We start from the raw sequence: 18,401 nt of genomic DNA on the forward strand, positions 1-18,401 counted from the left end.
CGTACATTCATCGTCTGTAATGATGAAACTTCTGCTAGCATGTGTTTTACCATCTCTCAATGTAACCTTAATGAAACTGCCATAATCTTTTACGTCATTTATGCTAAGGCGTAATAGATCATCTCGCCTAAGGGCTCCAAAAATGCCAAACGTCAAAATTACTTTACTTAACAACCATTCTTTGTCGGGAGCGTTGATCATGAACTGAGAAATTTGATCAGATGTAAAAACATTCGCTTTTTTAGGTTTGAAACCAACAGACTTTTTCTTTAAAAATGCAACTGTTTTTGGAAATTTTAAATTTCCAAGATTTTCTTTTACTTTTAAGACATTTTTAACCATTGAATACTTGCTCCACAAGGTGCTAGGTTTCATAGTTTTCGACAGTTCTGACATATAGACTAGAAGTATGTCATCATTAACCTGGCTAGGTTTAATGTTTTCTTTTTGACACCAAGTACAAAGCTTATCGTATTCATTTTCGTATCTTAAACGCGACACATCAGGCAATAATTCGTTTGTTACACTTACCGCTCTGTTCATCAAAGTTTCAGGAATATTATCCATATTAGTACACATAGTTCAAAGAATCTATCTCAACAAACATAACCTAACTGACAATGTCAATATATAAGCGAGGAATGTGTTTTCAACAACAATACAATCAGCTGATCTGACTGCACCGCAAAATCCCATAGCGGTTACTTTCCGTGCAGTACATACGCACGGAAAGTTAACGTTATGTAACTTTTCCGTGCAGTAGCGGGAATTACCTATTTTCTTATCTCATTTTACGTTTAGAAAGTGTACTTTCGTGTGTAGAGTAATGAAAACAGTATTTATGTACAGTATTGACTCTGGATGGAATTAAACCAGCCGCATGGACAGTGGATGGAATAACTGGGATAAAATTTGATGCAGTACTCAGATTGTCCTCATTTTTTAATGATTTTCTCATTCGTTTTAATATAATGCTCATAAAACCAATCGACAAATCTTAAAAATGTATTCCAATCTGTGTCTAGTGACTGAAGCAATTTCAAGAGCAATCGTAGAGCCAAAGCTCATGCATGACAAGCATGAAGCTGATGCTAATGTGGATCAATCAAATTTGATTGGGTGAACAACTTCCCTCCCTATTCCCTATTCCCTATTGCAGCATCAACTGCCTTTCTGAAGACAAAGTAACCTAACTACTTCCTTAAAGTAAATTTATCATAAACTGTTTGAATCGACAAAACTATTTATTCTTAAGTGAGTTTTAGGTACTGGTATATTTTATTAACGTGAATGAATGCTTGTCAAAATCTAAATGAACATTTAATGTTTTAGTTTTGTACTGCCTTCTTGTAACGGATTAACAATAATTTTATTATTAAGTATTTTAAGTGTTAATTGTGTCAATTTAGAGTGATGAGCGGAATGCACACAAGAATAACTCTTCCTCTACCTTGTCTTTTATACAGTCAGGTCAACAATTTATGTGCTACTGTATTTGATTAATCTAATATCGCTAGCGTCTAGTGGCGTGACTTTAATTACTGTTAAGAGCATTTCCCTTACCCCTCCCATGCCATTCTAATTGGTACGATCTTTCTAAGTGGAACACTAACAACCGGTACCTAATTAATTAAAGTCATATATTAAATGAGTCAACTATATAATCTATCCTCTTGATACAGTATTTTAGTATCAGAGTAAACCTACAGATAGGGACTGGCTTTAGCTAATAGTGACGATTGAACTTCATCAAGGTCCTGAATTCAGATAAATCACATAACTGATCCATCATCAGTCAAGAAGAGGAGAAAACTTTGCCTAATGTTATCTATAATATTAAAACGAAACAGGGTTTTTTTATTTCACGATTCTGAATCAACCACTTGACGGATTTTCATGATTTTTGTGTTGAGAGAAAGATAATTTTTAGAATTAGGGAATGTCGAAGCCATAATTTTAGTTTAGGGTTTCAGTTTTTTAGAAATTAGGTTTTAATTTTTTAAAATTCTAGCAGCCGACGCTAGCAATTAGAAGTATTTTCAATGTTGGTTTAACTAACACAGCTGGTTTATAACTGTCATTGAAATGTTTATGTTACGAGTTGTTTGTTTACAAAAATATTGATACTTCTTTTTCTGTATGTTTGAATGTGAGTATGTCGGCATACTAAAATTTTGGTTGGTAATGAAAGCGTCAATCGGTGTAGTAGGTCTCTATAAAACTGTCAAATAAACTGCAGGGTGCTGCAGAAACCAAAGTCGACTCATACCGTACCAACTATTCCCGTAGTGCTGATGATTCAGAAAAAAAGTATATTCCAAGGAGTACCACACGATAGACGGGAAATATAAAGTTATGAAATACATCCTCAGACTGGGATCTAAATTTTGAAGAGGCAGGTGACAGAAGAGAGTCCTCATAAAAGTTTCAGTGGTACGGAGGTAAGATAAGGTACGGTAATTAAGTACATAAGTAGTACAGTATGCAATTGGAGGTGGCATGTAACTACTCTACTCAAAACCAGCGTGAATCGGTCGCCAATCTCACTTCAAGATTTTTCAAATAGACAAAATGCATCGCCATATTTTAGGTCTATATTCTAATGGAATAAATAGGTGGTCACGTTACATTTGTTTATAAGGTGATCTTCCCCATTAAAACTGCCAGAATTTGTGTCTATGCGTGTAAACTAGATGTTCTGAATTATTCCGTTTAGTTGACAACTCGATTCCCGTACGTAGGACAGGCCACCAGCTCGTCATATTTTAAAAATAATTAGCAGCCCTCCTGCCTGTTGTGTAAGCACACAACATAAACAACATAAATAACTAATCTAGGGTTTATAGGCCAACCACATGGTTTGCAACATTGCTGGTACACTAGCAGGAACACACCTGCCTAAACATAGAACACCTTCAATTTAGACCATTTGGGACTTTCTTGCACATAGTGTAAAACCCATATTATTTTTGTTTTTGTACCTACAATGGTCCGTGAGGCTGGCGAAGGACTCTGAGAGATTAACGTCCCTTCCACCAACTCACGCGCACTCGCAAGCAGAGTCCTACCTACCTCACGGCGTGTGACCGATGTGTGTGTGTGTAATTGTGTCTCTATGTGTGTGTGAGTCCTTTGCCTACCTCACGGACTATAGCTACAATTATGTCTCATGGTGACAAATTTCCCTCTTCTATTGTAACTATAGTTGACATGTTACATCTTGTTTCAGAACTGAAGACACAAGACACCCTAGAGTATGTTTATCATCCAGTGCCCAGCCGCACTCTTAGGTTCAAGGTGAAGGCCAGCAACGACGGACACGTCATCCTGTCTGAATCAGCCAGTCCGGGCGATACTGACCCGGTATTGGAGGTAAGTTTTGTGGGAACATTCAAATACCAACTGTTCTGTATAATGTCACATCATAGTAAGGAAGATGTGAAAGGCGTTTGATGCAGACAGTTTTTGGAAGTTGAAACTTGTGTTAAAATTTTATTTAGTGAAATATAAGGTGTGTTCGGAGCTGTGTGATTGAAACTTTAATGTTGGTGAACCTTATAAACAGTTGCCTTCATGATAAAGAGTTTAAAAACTGTATCCATCTAAGGACCTTTTTTTGGCACCAATACAACCAAGTGCTTAAGTGAGGGATGAGATTTTAATGAATAGATGATAGCTTTTACCATCTAAGATCAAGTTAGGATTCTTTAGCTAGGACCACTAACTATGAAACCCAAAATTACTAAGACAGCTTGATTCGGTTTTAGACCATCAAATCGTTTTTGACTTGTTTCAGGATCAAACTGGTGGCCTTCAGTTTTGTAGGCGAGCATTGGTACTATATAATAAGTGGAACCATAGGCCTACAACACATTTTAAGCTTCTAAAGCAAAGCTGAAACATTTAAGAGTCCAAGTACCTACCTACAAAGTCCATAAGTTTTATATACAGTTAGTATTAGGTGTTACAACTTCACAATCACCTGCTACCAGCATGATCAATTTAAAGTTGGCCATACGGGCACAGTCACTGATAGGAGGCTTCTAAAGAATAGCCTTCACAACTTTACTATCATTACTTTGTAAGATGAAAAGCATTACGGACTTTACGGTATCCAACATATTGTTTCTTTCTATAATAGTGGTTTTTGGGCCTTTCAATACATTATTGTCTTATTAGGATCATGAAGTTTGGACTTGAGTTTAGGAAAGAGAAAAGAATTGCAGGTCCAATCCTAAGAAAAGTCAGAAAATTTGTCACATTAAAAACTGGACCAGCTATCCTTGATCAAATTCAGCATTTAATGAAAGTGAAGTTTCTTTCGATTCCTAATAGGATTGAGGCCCAATACACATAACAACACCTTTATAATAGTTTATAAAAGTGTGTGTAACTATGTAATAACAACTATAACAACACCCACTTTATAGAAGTGTACTTTGTGTAGAGGCACTTTTGAGATAACAAATTTTTACAGATTTTACAGACACACTAGACTTTGCCGCCGTGGCAAGCCTAGTACTTTTAGGACAAAGTAAATAACTCTAGCATTTTTTGGAAAATTACAAAAATATTCTAGCATTGAAAGGGTTAAATTAAAACAATTTATAAAATGAATATTTAAAATATCCCTCACAAAGGCGGGGACACACTTGTCATACACCCTTCCGATCCGACTCCGATCATACTGTGGTACGACTGTAGAATAATGGTTTAAGATAAATATATGCCGATGCTTGATGTGAAATCTGTGCGTGCATACCTTCAATTTGAGACCTCGATCATGAAAATCGGACGGGTAGAAGAGCCAAACAAACTCGAGAGAGAAAACCCAATGTGCTTAATATATAAGATGGGCACTTAAGTAAACCACCTAACTTTCTTTCCATACAGAATGAACCCAAATTCTTCGTTTTCCACTGCCCTTCAGAGATGTCTGACTTTCTTCCTCTTCATCTAGACAAACCGCCATCATGGCTGAATCCCGAAGTCCAAAGTTTTTGAACATGTTTACCACCTTCTGCTGCACGTAGTTTACAAATCAGACTGGCAAGTGTTGATCGACCGGTGGAGGAAATCGGGCATGGGTCGGAAGCGTGTATGACATGTGTGTTCACCCCCTCCGATCCCGAACCGATCCTTCTGGAATCCCGCAAATCGGATCGTAGTAGGATCGGAAGAGTGTATGACAAGTGTGTCCCTGCCTTAAATCTACACAGTTTTTTTTTTGGAGTTACACACTATGGTACACTGTTCCACTGAGAATAATACCTTGCAGGTGATCACTATAATCACTCAGCTTTTACAAATATGAGTTTGGCCAAGAAAGTAACTATTTATTCCTCGTAAGGTTTTCATCGGTGGCTGGTCCAATCAGAAGTCCGCTATCAGAAGGGACCGAGCTAAGCCTGATAAGGCTGTAGTGGACACTCCAGATGCACTGACTAACGAAGAGTTCCGTGGCTTCTGGATCAACTACCTTGGCGGTGCGATCGCTGTAGGCAGAGAGAACGAGGTGAGACGACCTTGTACTTTGGACACTTTACCGAGGAGTAGATATTCCTGAGGAATATTAATGTTTACTAGCCATCAGCATCCAACATAATTTTACAAAAGCAGTAGAGCTATGATTATCCGACCAACACCTCTACCACCAGATAGATAATGTAGGTATAAGAGTTTATGAACTGTGTGATATGCCCTGCACTTAAACAAGAAAGTACTAGGTACAGGTCCCTTAGCCTGATGTTTGTCTCCCGAATACAATCAGGGGCGGCAAAAGTCCCCTCTTTTAGCCCCCAACCGCTAAAGTGTGCAGTAATAGCAATTTCACAATAGTCGTTCATCAGGGAGGGTCAGATAAAGGGGCTACACTTGACAGGAAAGAAAACTGGAAAAGAAAATGAACAAAGTTTCTGGTGAATCCTTTTGGTGTTATCGAATGGAAGCTGGTGCGTTATACACAGCTGGACACTATACACAGCAAATTAATCGCCACACGAAACTCGCAGATCTGGCCACACATACACCCAAAAGAAGTTGTTCTTGGTTTGATCTCTCACCTAATGTAACGCTATGGTCAGAAATTTTATGTCTTTTCCTTACCTTTTGTGTCTAGTTTAGGCAAACTTTCATGGAAGGTAAGCTAATCAAAAGTTATATACAATAGAACCTCTTTAATCCGAACCCCTGTTATCCGAACGCCTCATTGCTGTACTCTATACACAGTACAGTAGTTATTTATTGATATACGCACCGTAATTATTTCAATTGTAATGTACAGTACTGTTTATTCCCTATGTTTACTACTCTATTAAATAAACAATGTAGTGTATTTTACTTTATAAAGCATTTTCCACTTTTCCTAGCTATTGTTATGTAAAAACAACAAATATGTTCTGTAATCCAAACTACCCCCGGTCCCAATTAGTTCGGATTAAAGAGGTTCTACTGTAATCAAGATTACTGTACTGTTTTTTATAGATTGGTGTAGTGGTACAGAAACTCATGACAACAGCAGGAATATTTTCTCTTCCTTTAGTGTAGTCATTCTGAGAAGCCCTCCTTAAAAGGTTTCTCACTCAGGAAAATAACTATAAATGTCTTTTAACCAACCCATAAAATGTATTTCCAATTCAGATTTAGAACCTGGAACCCCTCAAAACATTTACAATATATCTAATCACTATGATGTATGAACGATACTACGATTGTCTATCTTGTATTAAATCAAACTTTTGCACTAGATTGAACCTTTCCTGACATGGACGGACCCTGCCCCAATCAACGTTGGTTACTTTGGAGTTTGTACTGGTTACGGTGCGACTGGCGAATGGCTGATTGATGGTAAGTTCCACAACTTGTTAGAAACTTGATTAGCAGAACTTAGCTTTGATCTGCCAAGAGCTTGTGGGCCTGTAAAACTTACTTCCCGAAAAACTTGCTTTCTCACTATCATTTATTTAACGTTAAGTATTTCGGGAATAAACTTTATGTCTCGCAATTATCAACTGTTTTGGCTTGGCTGGCTTAATGTTTTACAACCATACTAATATTCCAAGGTGGTAAGTGATTTTTGTTGACATTGTTGTAAAATGACATGGTTGAAACATACATGGTAATATTAAGCTCTATTCCATGTGCAGTGGAGTGTTCATATTCTATATATTTCACAAGGCAGTCTTAATGCTACCAGCCATCCTAAAAACATCAGGACCGACAAAACGCTTCCTAACTTTTTTACTTTTTTCTACTGTACTAATTTTGACTACCATCCAAGTAAAAATCTAAATTTTAAAGTCAAAATACACGCAAAGTATATTAAAATCATAAACATGTGGGAATAAGAAAAATTTGCTTTAGCCCATACACAAGTTTAGGAGAGTTTACGTAACCTGCATAACAGTAAACATTTTGAATTCAGTAATGTTAATACTACGTTAATTAACACTTATCTCCCATAAGACCTGTACTGTACGGTGAGCATGGAACAATGTAAAGTAAAGGTGATTCCTTAAGTGCAATGATTGTTATGAATCTGTGTCATGATTCTATGGCTTTAGAGGATGATAAACTTCATCTTTACCACCAGTATGTTAAAGAAAATCCAGATTAAAGCATCTTTTAAGCAATATTTATAAGATTTTGTACTAACATTTGTACTAACATAAAATAGTGTTGAACTAACCTCAACTCACTACCGCGTTGTCTGGCTAACAAGACGTAAACGCTAGGTGAGACAATCTACACTCACGACACACTAGAGTACGCGTACCGACCAGTGCCGCGCTACTCGCTGGATATTCATGTGCGTGCGAGCCACAACGCACACATTGCCTTGACGAGCGCGCCGCGCGAGACCTCACCCATGTACGAGGTGTTCCTAGGCGGCTGGGAGAATTCAGCATCTGCTATACGCTACAATAGAGAAAAACCTGACAAGGTATGTTGATTATATATGTTAAAACTATGTGTAATACAGTTAGTGGTTAACTTAATAGCAACTTTGAAAACCCATTGGCTCAGAAATGTAAATATTCTATAATGTCTTTAGTGTAAAAATGGATATGCATTTATTTGGTTTGATCATATTTTTAAATTTGTGAGGATTAAAAGGTCACATTATTCTATTCTTGACATTCTTGTAGTAGGTAATGGGTCCGAGTGACAATTAACTATCAACATTTATACCGTCAAAACAAAGTTGTTTACAGAGGATGTTTCTGATAGAGATCACGTACCAATATAACTTGGCCTGAACCAAGGCCCCACTAGAAAAACAGGCCATGCTGCAGCACGGGCAGCGCAACACTACGTCACTGTGGTGGATAGTTGTACTAAAATCTTGCGGTTAAATTTGACAAACATCAAACTTATTTATCTAAAACATATGAGATATGGCAGTGAATCTATTCACAAGTGTAACGTCATGCATCCTGCAGCATGGCCGGTTTCCTAGTGGGGCATTGCATGAAGACACATTGCAAACAGATTATTTTACTGAACCAAGAGGTTTACAGTACATGTTCTGATAGACTATCTAAGCAATACTAAACTAGACCGGAACATACATTGGAAATATATTATACATTTTACAATAAACATTCAAATATCAATAGTAGAGATTCTGAATTAGAGAATATCTAACCAATACACTTGTCACTTGCCCAGAATATACATTTTTATCTATTGCTCTCCATTAATTTTGAGCATTGGTATTACACATTTAGATTTTCAGGTTGAGTTATATTAAACTTGAGTAACTATTTATTGCTCTGATCAAATTTCGAGCACAGGTTGAACATACAGTAGACTCCCTTTTATCCGGACATCTTTTATCCGGACATCTTTTAACCGGGACATCGGTTTAACCGGACTACACTCGGCGTAAATTACATCTCTTTAAACGGACAATTCTTATCTGCACATTGGTTTAACTGTTCTATATCGGCAGGAAGTGGGCTGTAATGAAACGACTGTTCTCGTGGGAAAGATTTGAGACCAGTGATCACGTGTCTAAAATAATGCTCTCCTAAATTTAAGTCAAATATTTTGGTTACATAACGAGTTCTTGGGGACGTTGGTTTAACCAGAAAACCCATTATCCGGACTAGCTTCGGTCCCGGGGAGTCCGGATAAGGGGGAGTCTACTGTATGCAGTTGGCTTTTATCTTGTCTAGGACTTTTAATTCTCCTAAAAAGTCTAACCCTTTTTAAACACCATACTATTACTGCAATTTATCAAAATTTTCCTTCAGGTAGGATAGTCAAAACTTTATTTTAAGTTCTTGCCTAACACATAATTTTCTGCTAAGGTCCGTGTGGAAACGCCCAATCTACTGACATCAGGAGAACACAAACACTTCCGCCTCAGTTGGAACCGAGGCTTGGTGCAAGTTAAGCGAGGAGGGGATGGGTTTGTACTCATGGAGTGGCAGGACCCGGTACCCTTCGCAGTCTCCCACTTTGGGGTTCGATCCTGTTGGGGCGCCATCGGATTGTGGAGCATCAATGTGGTCAATGACGTCGACGGCCTAGGTGACCCGTTGTGAGGCTAGGTGGTTAGGTTGGGTTTAGTGAGTTCATTGACTCGTGAGGTTTGGTTAATATGTTAAGTTAAGTCCCTTAAACTTGGTGGCCCAGGTGAGGTTAGATTGTTAAGGTTACGGTTGAATTATAGTTCAGTGAAATTTTGAGACTAGATTGTTAGGGTTGGCGAGAGTTCAAACTCCTCCTTAACTAAGGGCTTTTAATATTCTTGAAATACAAATTCCTTAACTGTTTCCCAATTGCCAGAGTGATAATTACTTAAAAAAAATTGAAATAGTTTATCTCACAAACCCTAGTATAATTAGAAAATAAAAATCTTTCATCATTAAATGTTTATAATTATGTACTTTATTAATGACAGGATTTATTTTACCTCATTTCTTCTACTATTATTCTTTTTATTACAAAAATAAATCTATATTTTTGTTCTCCTTCCTGTTTAAAGGAAGATGTTGACTTTTGAAATCAGTTGGTGCTTGCAAATAGTAACATTCCTTTGCTAGTTCACATCACATTTAAAGCTATCTAGATTTTTCTTCTTATAGTAGTTTTAAGTACCATCAGAGTCTCGCTAATCCAAATTGTTCGGATTATTATTGTTCAGATTAGCCAAAAATGCAATGAAATTGTATACAAAATTAAAACAATGTATTTTCACGGTTTTTCTTATGAGCTTTTCTGGTACAACATGAGCAAATGATTATATTGCTGCCAATTATAAAAACTTCCGCAATTTTGTACTGACTGCGTTGAGATAGAGACCTCTGGTCTTGCCAGTATTCTTTTTAATGGCCTTTAAAATGAGGTGTCACTTGATGGGGCTTTACATTTTAAATTTTTGCTTGCCCATATGGGGGTCCCAGGTAAAATTGTCATAAAACCAAAAAGTAGTTGTTACGATAATACTGTGTTTAGTTTTCCTGGTACAACACATAAAAACGTTAATGGGGAAATATATGGAATATTTTTACTTGAGGTCTATCAGGCTGACAAAAAATCAAAACAGCCGCTGTTCTGAAATGTTTTAAGATAGAGACCTCTAGTTCTCGCCCATATTCTTTCAAACTAAAGGACTTTCAAATTTCCTTAATGTAAAGACATTTAAAATTTGTTATTGTTCCTAAAATAACCCATTTTGGGTTATCAGACGAAATCGGGGTACCAACAAAAAAGTGCACTTTTAAGCCATAGAGGTGTGCAGAGTTTGGGTTTCCTGGTGTAATATACATTAAAAAGTTTATAAGGGGTGTCCATACTTTTGTCCAACCCTGTATAATGACATTGAAAGAGAGCCAATACAAAAGCTGTTATGATTAGATGCTCAGCTATGGACTACTGTAGATTATTTAAAATTTTTCCGTTCCTTTCAATAGTAAAATATTTTGTTTTTCAAGTTGGCGGAACACCTTGGTTGGTATTTTAGAACAAACCCATAGCTTTGATTAAAATTCAAATACAGTAATCTTTTTCCCAAACAGGATTAGGCGGACGTTGGATTAGCATGGTTTGGATTAACAGGACTCTCGTATAGTTCAATGGCAAAGAAACAGTAGCTATAAGCTTGTAACAGAAGTACAATTGATTAGTATTTTTCTAGTATTACCTATAGCTTTTTAAATATCGGATAATACATTTGGTTGTTTTCATATTGATTACTTTTTAAGAAAATGTTTTGCTTGAAAAATGTGTAGAGCCATAAATATTCTGATGAGAAAATTTTCATCAAAACATGTGTTTGGCGTATTTTATTTTTGTTTTCATGCTTTCAATCTATAAATGCTTTAGCATATTTGTTTGTTAATATGTTTGCCTTCTTGTAAGTGAAAAAATAATTGCTTTTTGTTTGTGAGTAATGAAATGTACCTGCTCAACTTGTTCTATTGTCTTTGTTGCTTTAAACAAATTTTGTTAGCCTAATAAAATTTAACAGCACTTGTAACAAAAAGAGTGTAGCTTTACATTATCTTAAAAACTTTTACTAACAATTTTGTTTTTTTGGTGTTTTATTTGTAGTCAAAATAACATACTTAGTCTTAAGGTTAGCTGTAAGCTTCTAAAACTGGTTGATTAGGTTCAGGACATAGTTACTATATTTTTATATCCAAGTTGTTATGTATTTTAATAAAATTGATTTAATGTACTATAATTGTTTATTTTCCTTGATCTTTCTTCAGTTCTTTAAACTAGAAAATTCAAGGATAGCAAAATGTTACACAGTTCTTTTTATCAAAACCTTCTCAAGATCAAATAGATTAAAGTATGAAGAATTTTTTTCCAAAAAAGAAGTTGGCGGCCATTTAAACCTTGCACTTGTCCGTCTACATGTGCCACAGAGGTCTGTGCGTGTAACGTATTCATCAAAGCAAGGGGTGGGCCGGTAAAGTACAAAGGCAAACTGTACTGGTAATAAGTAGTGACAGATACCAGGATCTGAACCCATGACCATCGTTGTCTTGGGTCCGATGCGTTTGTGACACTACCTACTGAGCCGACTCACACAAATTGATTTCTCAATTCAATACTTACTAGACATTTAATATAATCATCGTAATTAATTGCTTTTAAGGGGACAAAAGTTATTATAATAAACAAATAACATATTATAAAATCAGATATATTCCAAAGTAATGATTCTGCATTTGATTTTAGATACAATGGTTATAAAAGGTTCTAAAAAAACTTTTTTTATAAAAAAATGTAAATTCTTTAATGTAAGAAGTGAAAACCAGGCCTTTGCATTATCAATACTATATTAATTTCTCTTTTATGTACCGGTATCATACTGTAGTTGTGATGTGATTATTTACGAACCTTATGCAACAATAACGCTTTTATATTGTAAATATTTGTATGCTTTACTTTTGCATGAATTATACTGTGTGATAGTTATTGTAGTACCATATTTTGTGACATGTGCATGGTTTGTTTGTTGAATTAACCCCTTGCTTGTATTTGTTTGTCAAAATCATGTCATTGTTAAGTTCAGAATAATATGCTTTACTTTTTTGGTTTATTTATTCCCTTAATTTATAACCTCAAACGATACCGTAAACCATAAAAAATCAGGGAAATCTTTTACCTACAATAATTATGGGAGTGCAAAGCAGATTTTATTTTGGATTCCATGCATTGATACGATTCAAAGAATTTTGAATTTTGATTCTAATCAATTAAATTCCATGCAGCACGGCATGATTTTCTTTCAAAATGATTTACAACTTATGTTACTGTAATAGATCATTTACCTTAAAGATAAAAAAAAATTCACAAAATAAATTATTTTATGAACAATAGGATAGTTGCTGACCTAACCTCTTGCTGATGCACACTGCTGATTTTGTGATTGGCTTAAGAAAACATAAAATCAGCACCATAACCATAATTATTAACGGATTAATCCATTGGGACCAAAATAGATGCATCGCGAGACTAAATTTATGCATACTAAATAAAATCTGGATTTAATATGCATCAAATCGAATTGAAACTTTGATGCATTTTCAGTGCATTGCACACCACTAATAGCCATGCTTCAATTGTAATTCAAAACATTCTGTCTTTATATTTGATCCATTTAAGAATTCCTTCTGCCTTAGTATTTCTATGAACTATATTTCTTAGAATGACAGATCAATACATACATTTTATCACAAAGTGGGAAATATTATCCTCATCTTAAATTTACTGTCAATATTAGTTTAAGGCTTTGCTGTAGAATGGGTAGCATACAATTATATTACCTTTTATCATTAAAACAAGACTAACTTAGCTTGCAATCAATGGGAAACATAGTTTCAGAATGGGTGTATCTTTTGTTTAAGGATTTGATCAAAAAATATTTAGTGGTGAGTGGAGACATAATGATATCCAAAACATTTAAAATGTCTATGATGTAGCCATCCTACACTATTCACTATACAGATCAGTCAATCATATCTATATACAGATCTTGCATTCAATTTCACCTTTAAATAGCTAACAAAAAGTGCATTACTGCCCAGTGATTTAGTGATCTTCAAAGTTTTACTCTACAGAGTAATACAAATTCTAAGTCTAAGTAAGATAAATTGTTGCAAAGTACTGTACCAGAATTAAAAAAAATCTGCATCCAAACAACCACTTATCTCGATCATCTTAATTAGCTTAAATGCACCACAATGAAACAGAAAATAGTTTAAACAAGGGCCTTTTCCATTATTTGACTACCACTAAATAATTGGTATATGTAACAAAATACACAAACCCATTAAAATTCCTTCAATCTAATTAAACATTGCATTTATATAACCTTTCAACTTTAAGTCTTAGGTTATGTCTTGTTCTAACCTAACACTAAACACAATTCCTATATGATTTTAAAATTTTAACCTGAACAAATAATGTTAGTCCTCAAACATTCAACTTATGTTTCCACTCACAAACCATGGGGCATGACCTAACCGTAACCGTTGCATCTGGTCGCTGGATACGTTGCTTACGCTGCATGTTGCTGTTTGCTGTCCAGATGAGAACTATGATGATGAGCCTCTACGGAACGTTGTGTTAGATACCCCTGATGTGCCAAGTGCCAGCGCAGAGGTGGCATGGGTGCCAGGCCAGGCTGGAGTAGTGCCGGCCAATAGTGTTCTCGGCGGCTACGACAACGAGAACCTCTACGTAGGCAGAGCGGAACACGAAGGGGGTGTGATTCCCGGCAAGATCGTCAGCTCCCATGGTGTCTGCTATATAGCCTGGGGTGGAGCGGAACACGGCAAACCTGACTATGAGGTGAGTGAAGACAGTGTCGTTTAAAACATATAATTTCAAAATAGATCACCAATTTAAAAAAAGCTCACATATCTAATACATACTATATAGTTGAATAATTGTTTCATGTTCCTTTTTGGCACATCTGAGGTTCCCTACTACATGCCTGTTGGTAGAGTCAAGCAGTCAAGTTATATCATAATTCAAAACACAAAACTGGATATGCCAAAATAGAAAATACACAAGGGCACTCTCACTAAGTAATTCCCACAAACATCTTTAAAACAAACAATAAAAAAATCTACCATTCTTCTATTTTAGTTTATAAATACTGTTAGAGGGGATGGTTTAAGTGGGTAGAACTCTATGCAAGATAAACGGCTGATGTTTTGTTATTGTCATCATTGTTTCATTTTAGCGTTAGTTGATCTGAGAAAGTGTTTTAACTGCTTAAAAACTGTGTTGGGGAATTTTGTACCATTGGCTTTTTTCATGCTTGTGACCATGCAGTTTAAAGAACGCCAATAAAGAACGTTATCGTAAAATGATAGGCATTTATTTTTTGGCAGCAGTTAGAAAATTGTGTAGTATTATTGGCTGGGATGGCTTATGGTTTCAACAAGATGCGGTCACAACTTGAGAAACCCAGCAATTGGTGCACACAAGTTACTCAAGTGTTTGATTAATCTTTTGCTTTTGATGTATTAGTATCATCAACATTGGGCAGCTAGACCACATGACCTTATACCACTGGATTATTTCCTTTGAGGTCACTTAAAGCATCAGATCTGCGGAAACAAGCCCAATTTGATTCCAAACTGAAGGATGAGATCATAAGACAATTATTCCTAACATTACAAACAATTTAACAAGAAAACTATGACACATTTGATCAGAATGGCTGAAATCAGTATAGCTGCTTGTGGCATAGGGATCACTTTGCATGTTTAATGTCAGTCTAAAAAACATGTATATACAAAAACATAGCTAAAGTCGGGACCACAAAAGTTTGTAGTTGAGGGAGGAGCCTATTTACACGTGACTTCGAAGGAGACAATGAGGACAGTGTGGTGTTGCCAAATCTAATAATACCAGCTGATTTGAAAATGTTGTTTAGTATTTTAATTAGTGTCGTCAACGGGCGATAAGGCAACGTTGCACTAGCCTTGTCCTGTGATTGGCTGCCGCCAACTGCAAACTTTCCTGGTCCCGACTGTAGTTAGTAATTTATAATGCACATTATTTACTTCTACTTTGCAACCTTTCTAATAGGATTATCTTATACATGTTGTGCTCACTCCTGCAGGCTCTGACAGGCAGTAACCTACAGTGGGTTCCATCAGTGGAAGGACAGATTCCCCCCAACGCTGTGGTGGGAGGAACCAGTGAAACGGGAGAGACATTGTACATCGGCCGCGCACAACACGAGGGCTCTACCACAGTCGGCAAGGTATTGTCAACTGTCATACTTTTTTTGTGTGTTAAATTTATACCTCTTTGGCATCAACTTTTATATAGCCCTTTGGCTGGACAGAAGAATGGATATAGAAACTCAAACTGGGCTCCTAGTGATCAAAAAATCACCAGCTTGATCTTAAGAAAAGTCTAAATCCTTTTAATGGTTTGAATCTGAACCCAGCTGTCCTTGGTCATTAGGCTTTTAATAAATACCCCCGCCGCAGCAAACCTGCAGTCTCAGCGAATTTCCATTTGCCTGATTGGATTTTACTAAAAAAAGTCTCCTTAAAAATATCACATTTATTCCCTATTTAAATAAAATTAGTTTAACAAGTACTTAGGTTTGCTGCAACAGGGAGGGTAAAAAAGTGTTTTTGTTGTAAAATGTTAATACTGTAGTTTTGTAAGATATGAATGTATTTTCCAAATTTGATCAAAATATGTTCATAAACAAGCAAACTACAACAGTTGACTTATTCTCCATAAGAATAACATGGGAATTTTAAAATTACAATTTTTTTTTAATTTTCTCCGTATAATAACGCTTCAATATACTAAATTATTTGTTTTTTTAAGCTCTACAAAATGATTAAAAAGAAATTTTGAAATTTTGTGTTTTTAGGGTCAAAAATGGGAAAAACCTATTTTTACCCCATAAAACCCCCCATAAACCCCCGTTCCCATAGTCCGATCATGCTGGTTCGCGAACTCATTCAAGTTTATCCCGCCTTACACCTTCAAACCAAATTTTATCAAAACCGGACAAAAATTACTCAAGTTATCGTGCGGATGGACACACACATATATATATATATATATATCTATATATAGATATATAAAAATTTGAACGAATGGTGTTTTTGGCCTCTGGGGACATCAAAATGAAAAAGTAAATCGGTCCCGGGCTTAGGTCTTACCATGAGACCTACGGTAATAGCTACTTCCCTATAGGGAAATTCGCTAAAATGGGCATGGGTTAAAAACAGCTGATTTTAAGTCAGTAAAAAAACTGTCACGTGCGTTCAACACTCGTTCTCGTATTAAAATACACACCTTGATGTGTAAGGAGTCATATAAATAATCTAAATCTAATATTGTTAGATCTACCTTTCCTCAATAAAAAAATCACACAATAGATGATTAACTTCATACTTCCATGTTGGAGATTAAATTGTTTTACGCTAACATAGGTTGTGTATTTGCAATGTTAAGATAAGTGTTGAATGAATTAAATGACAGCTTAGTTACTTGTTGTTGATGGCTTGTTCTTTAGCCACAAACATTCATTAAAATCCCAGATCAAAGACAATTGTGTCTTTATTGTTGAATCATCAACAGGTTTCCAACCTTTATTACTATCAAACTTTAACTTCCACAACTTCATGTTAGAACTATTTCAACCTCTTGTCATAAAAACTCTCAAAACTCTGTGAATAATAATGTTTAAAGAAACCCAGCCAGTTGCTTAAGCGAATTTCTCTTGTAAACGTTTAAATTTAAAATAGATTAAATTATACACTTTTTCTAATATAAACTTGATGACAGGTCCAACCGAGCCATTCAGTGTGCTACATTCCCTACGGTGGCCAGGAACTAGCATACCCAGAATACGAGATCTTGGTGCAGCAGTAATACGAACACAGCACAACAATTGTGACGCCTTCTACGCTACACTTTTATTTTGTACCTTCTCTTAAAACCTAATAGATTGTATTTCTACCAAAACGCTTCAAGCAATTAATTTAGGTATGAATAATATTGAATAAAAGATTATTTATTTACTACTAACGTGATTGAATCACCTATCCGGCTTTGTTTGTGATAAAGCTTTGTACCTGGAAGGATTGATGGAGTTGAATTTTTATTGTATTGAGTTTAATGGGCATCTATAAGATATAAGATGAATTCTAAAATATTTTTACTTTTAAAGTCGATTTCAGACAATGGTTTAATCACTTTAAATCCCAAAAGGGGCTTTTAAGACCAAATTGGGGCTAAAAATACCTATTTTGATTTCACAGCTGTTAATTTATTCATTCATTGTTGTGGCTTGCCCTTGAAGTGAAACAACTATTATATGGTTTTATTCAACATGTATATCATCCTCATTTAAATCAGTTTTTTCTTACTTTGACCAAGGTTTTGATGAGGAATGTGTCATGTCTTTTGCAATGTTCAGCTTATAGTAATAGTAATTATTTTAATGGGGAGGGTATGAATATTATTCCCTTCTCATTTTTCAAGTCAACTATTCAATTGAAATTAATTCTGTTATCACACAGTTGATATAATTGATCAATAACTTATACAGCTAAAGGAACAAATTAATGCTTGTCAAATTTAACATTACAGTTTTTTATTCACAGGAAAAATATTTTACAGAAGTTGACTAAAGCTCAAATTAAAACTTATATAAATAGGGGAGCGGGGTTTTTTCACACTCCTTGTAGTAGGTAGTTTTTGACATATAAAAAAAAACTGTTCTTGGATGGTCATCAACATAAAATTGTTTTGCCAAAAATTTCAAAATATCCTTACTTCAAAATGATTAATATCAAAACATTGAATCCTTAAACTACTTTTAGTAAAATATCAGACCAATTTAAAACTAATAGACATTGTAAAATTGACTCAAATATTTAAAGGAA

At 35.4% G+C, this 18,401-nt stretch overlaps 1 protein-coding gene across 1 annotated transcript in view; it reads left to right on the forward strand.

Annotated features, from left to right (window-relative positions):
• The window catches only part of LOC128982016 (uncharacterized), a 30,045-nt gene extending 12,508 nt beyond the window's left edge, over positions 1–17,537 (forward strand). The window contains exons 2-9 of the mRNA XM_054401053.1: positions 3,230–3,372; positions 5,351–5,515; positions 6,747–6,846; positions 7,734–7,942; positions 9,315–9,537; positions 14,054–14,316; positions 15,602–15,745; positions 17,299–17,537. Coding sequence (XP_054257028.1) covers positions 3,230–3,372; positions 5,351–5,515; positions 6,747–6,846; positions 7,734–7,942; positions 9,315–9,537; positions 14,054–14,316; positions 15,602–15,745; positions 17,299–17,385 — 1,334 coding nt within the window. The 3' untranslated portion in view covers positions 17,386–17,537. The remainder of the gene's footprint in view (positions 1–3,229; positions 3,373–5,350; positions 5,516–6,746; positions 6,847–7,733; positions 7,943–9,314; positions 9,538–14,053; positions 14,317–15,601; positions 15,746–17,298) is intronic.
• Positions 17,538–18,401: the final 864 nt, after the last annotated feature.

This window comes from Macrosteles quadrilineatus, unplaced genomic scaffold (assembly GCF_028750875.1).
Source record: "Macrosteles quadrilineatus isolate MER2022 unplaced genomic scaffold, UCM_ALF_1.0 Scaffold_81__1_contigs__length_513824, whole genome shotgun sequence".
Lineage (NCBI taxonomy): Eukaryota > Metazoa > Arthropoda > Insecta > Hemiptera > Cicadellidae > Macrosteles > Macrosteles quadrilineatus.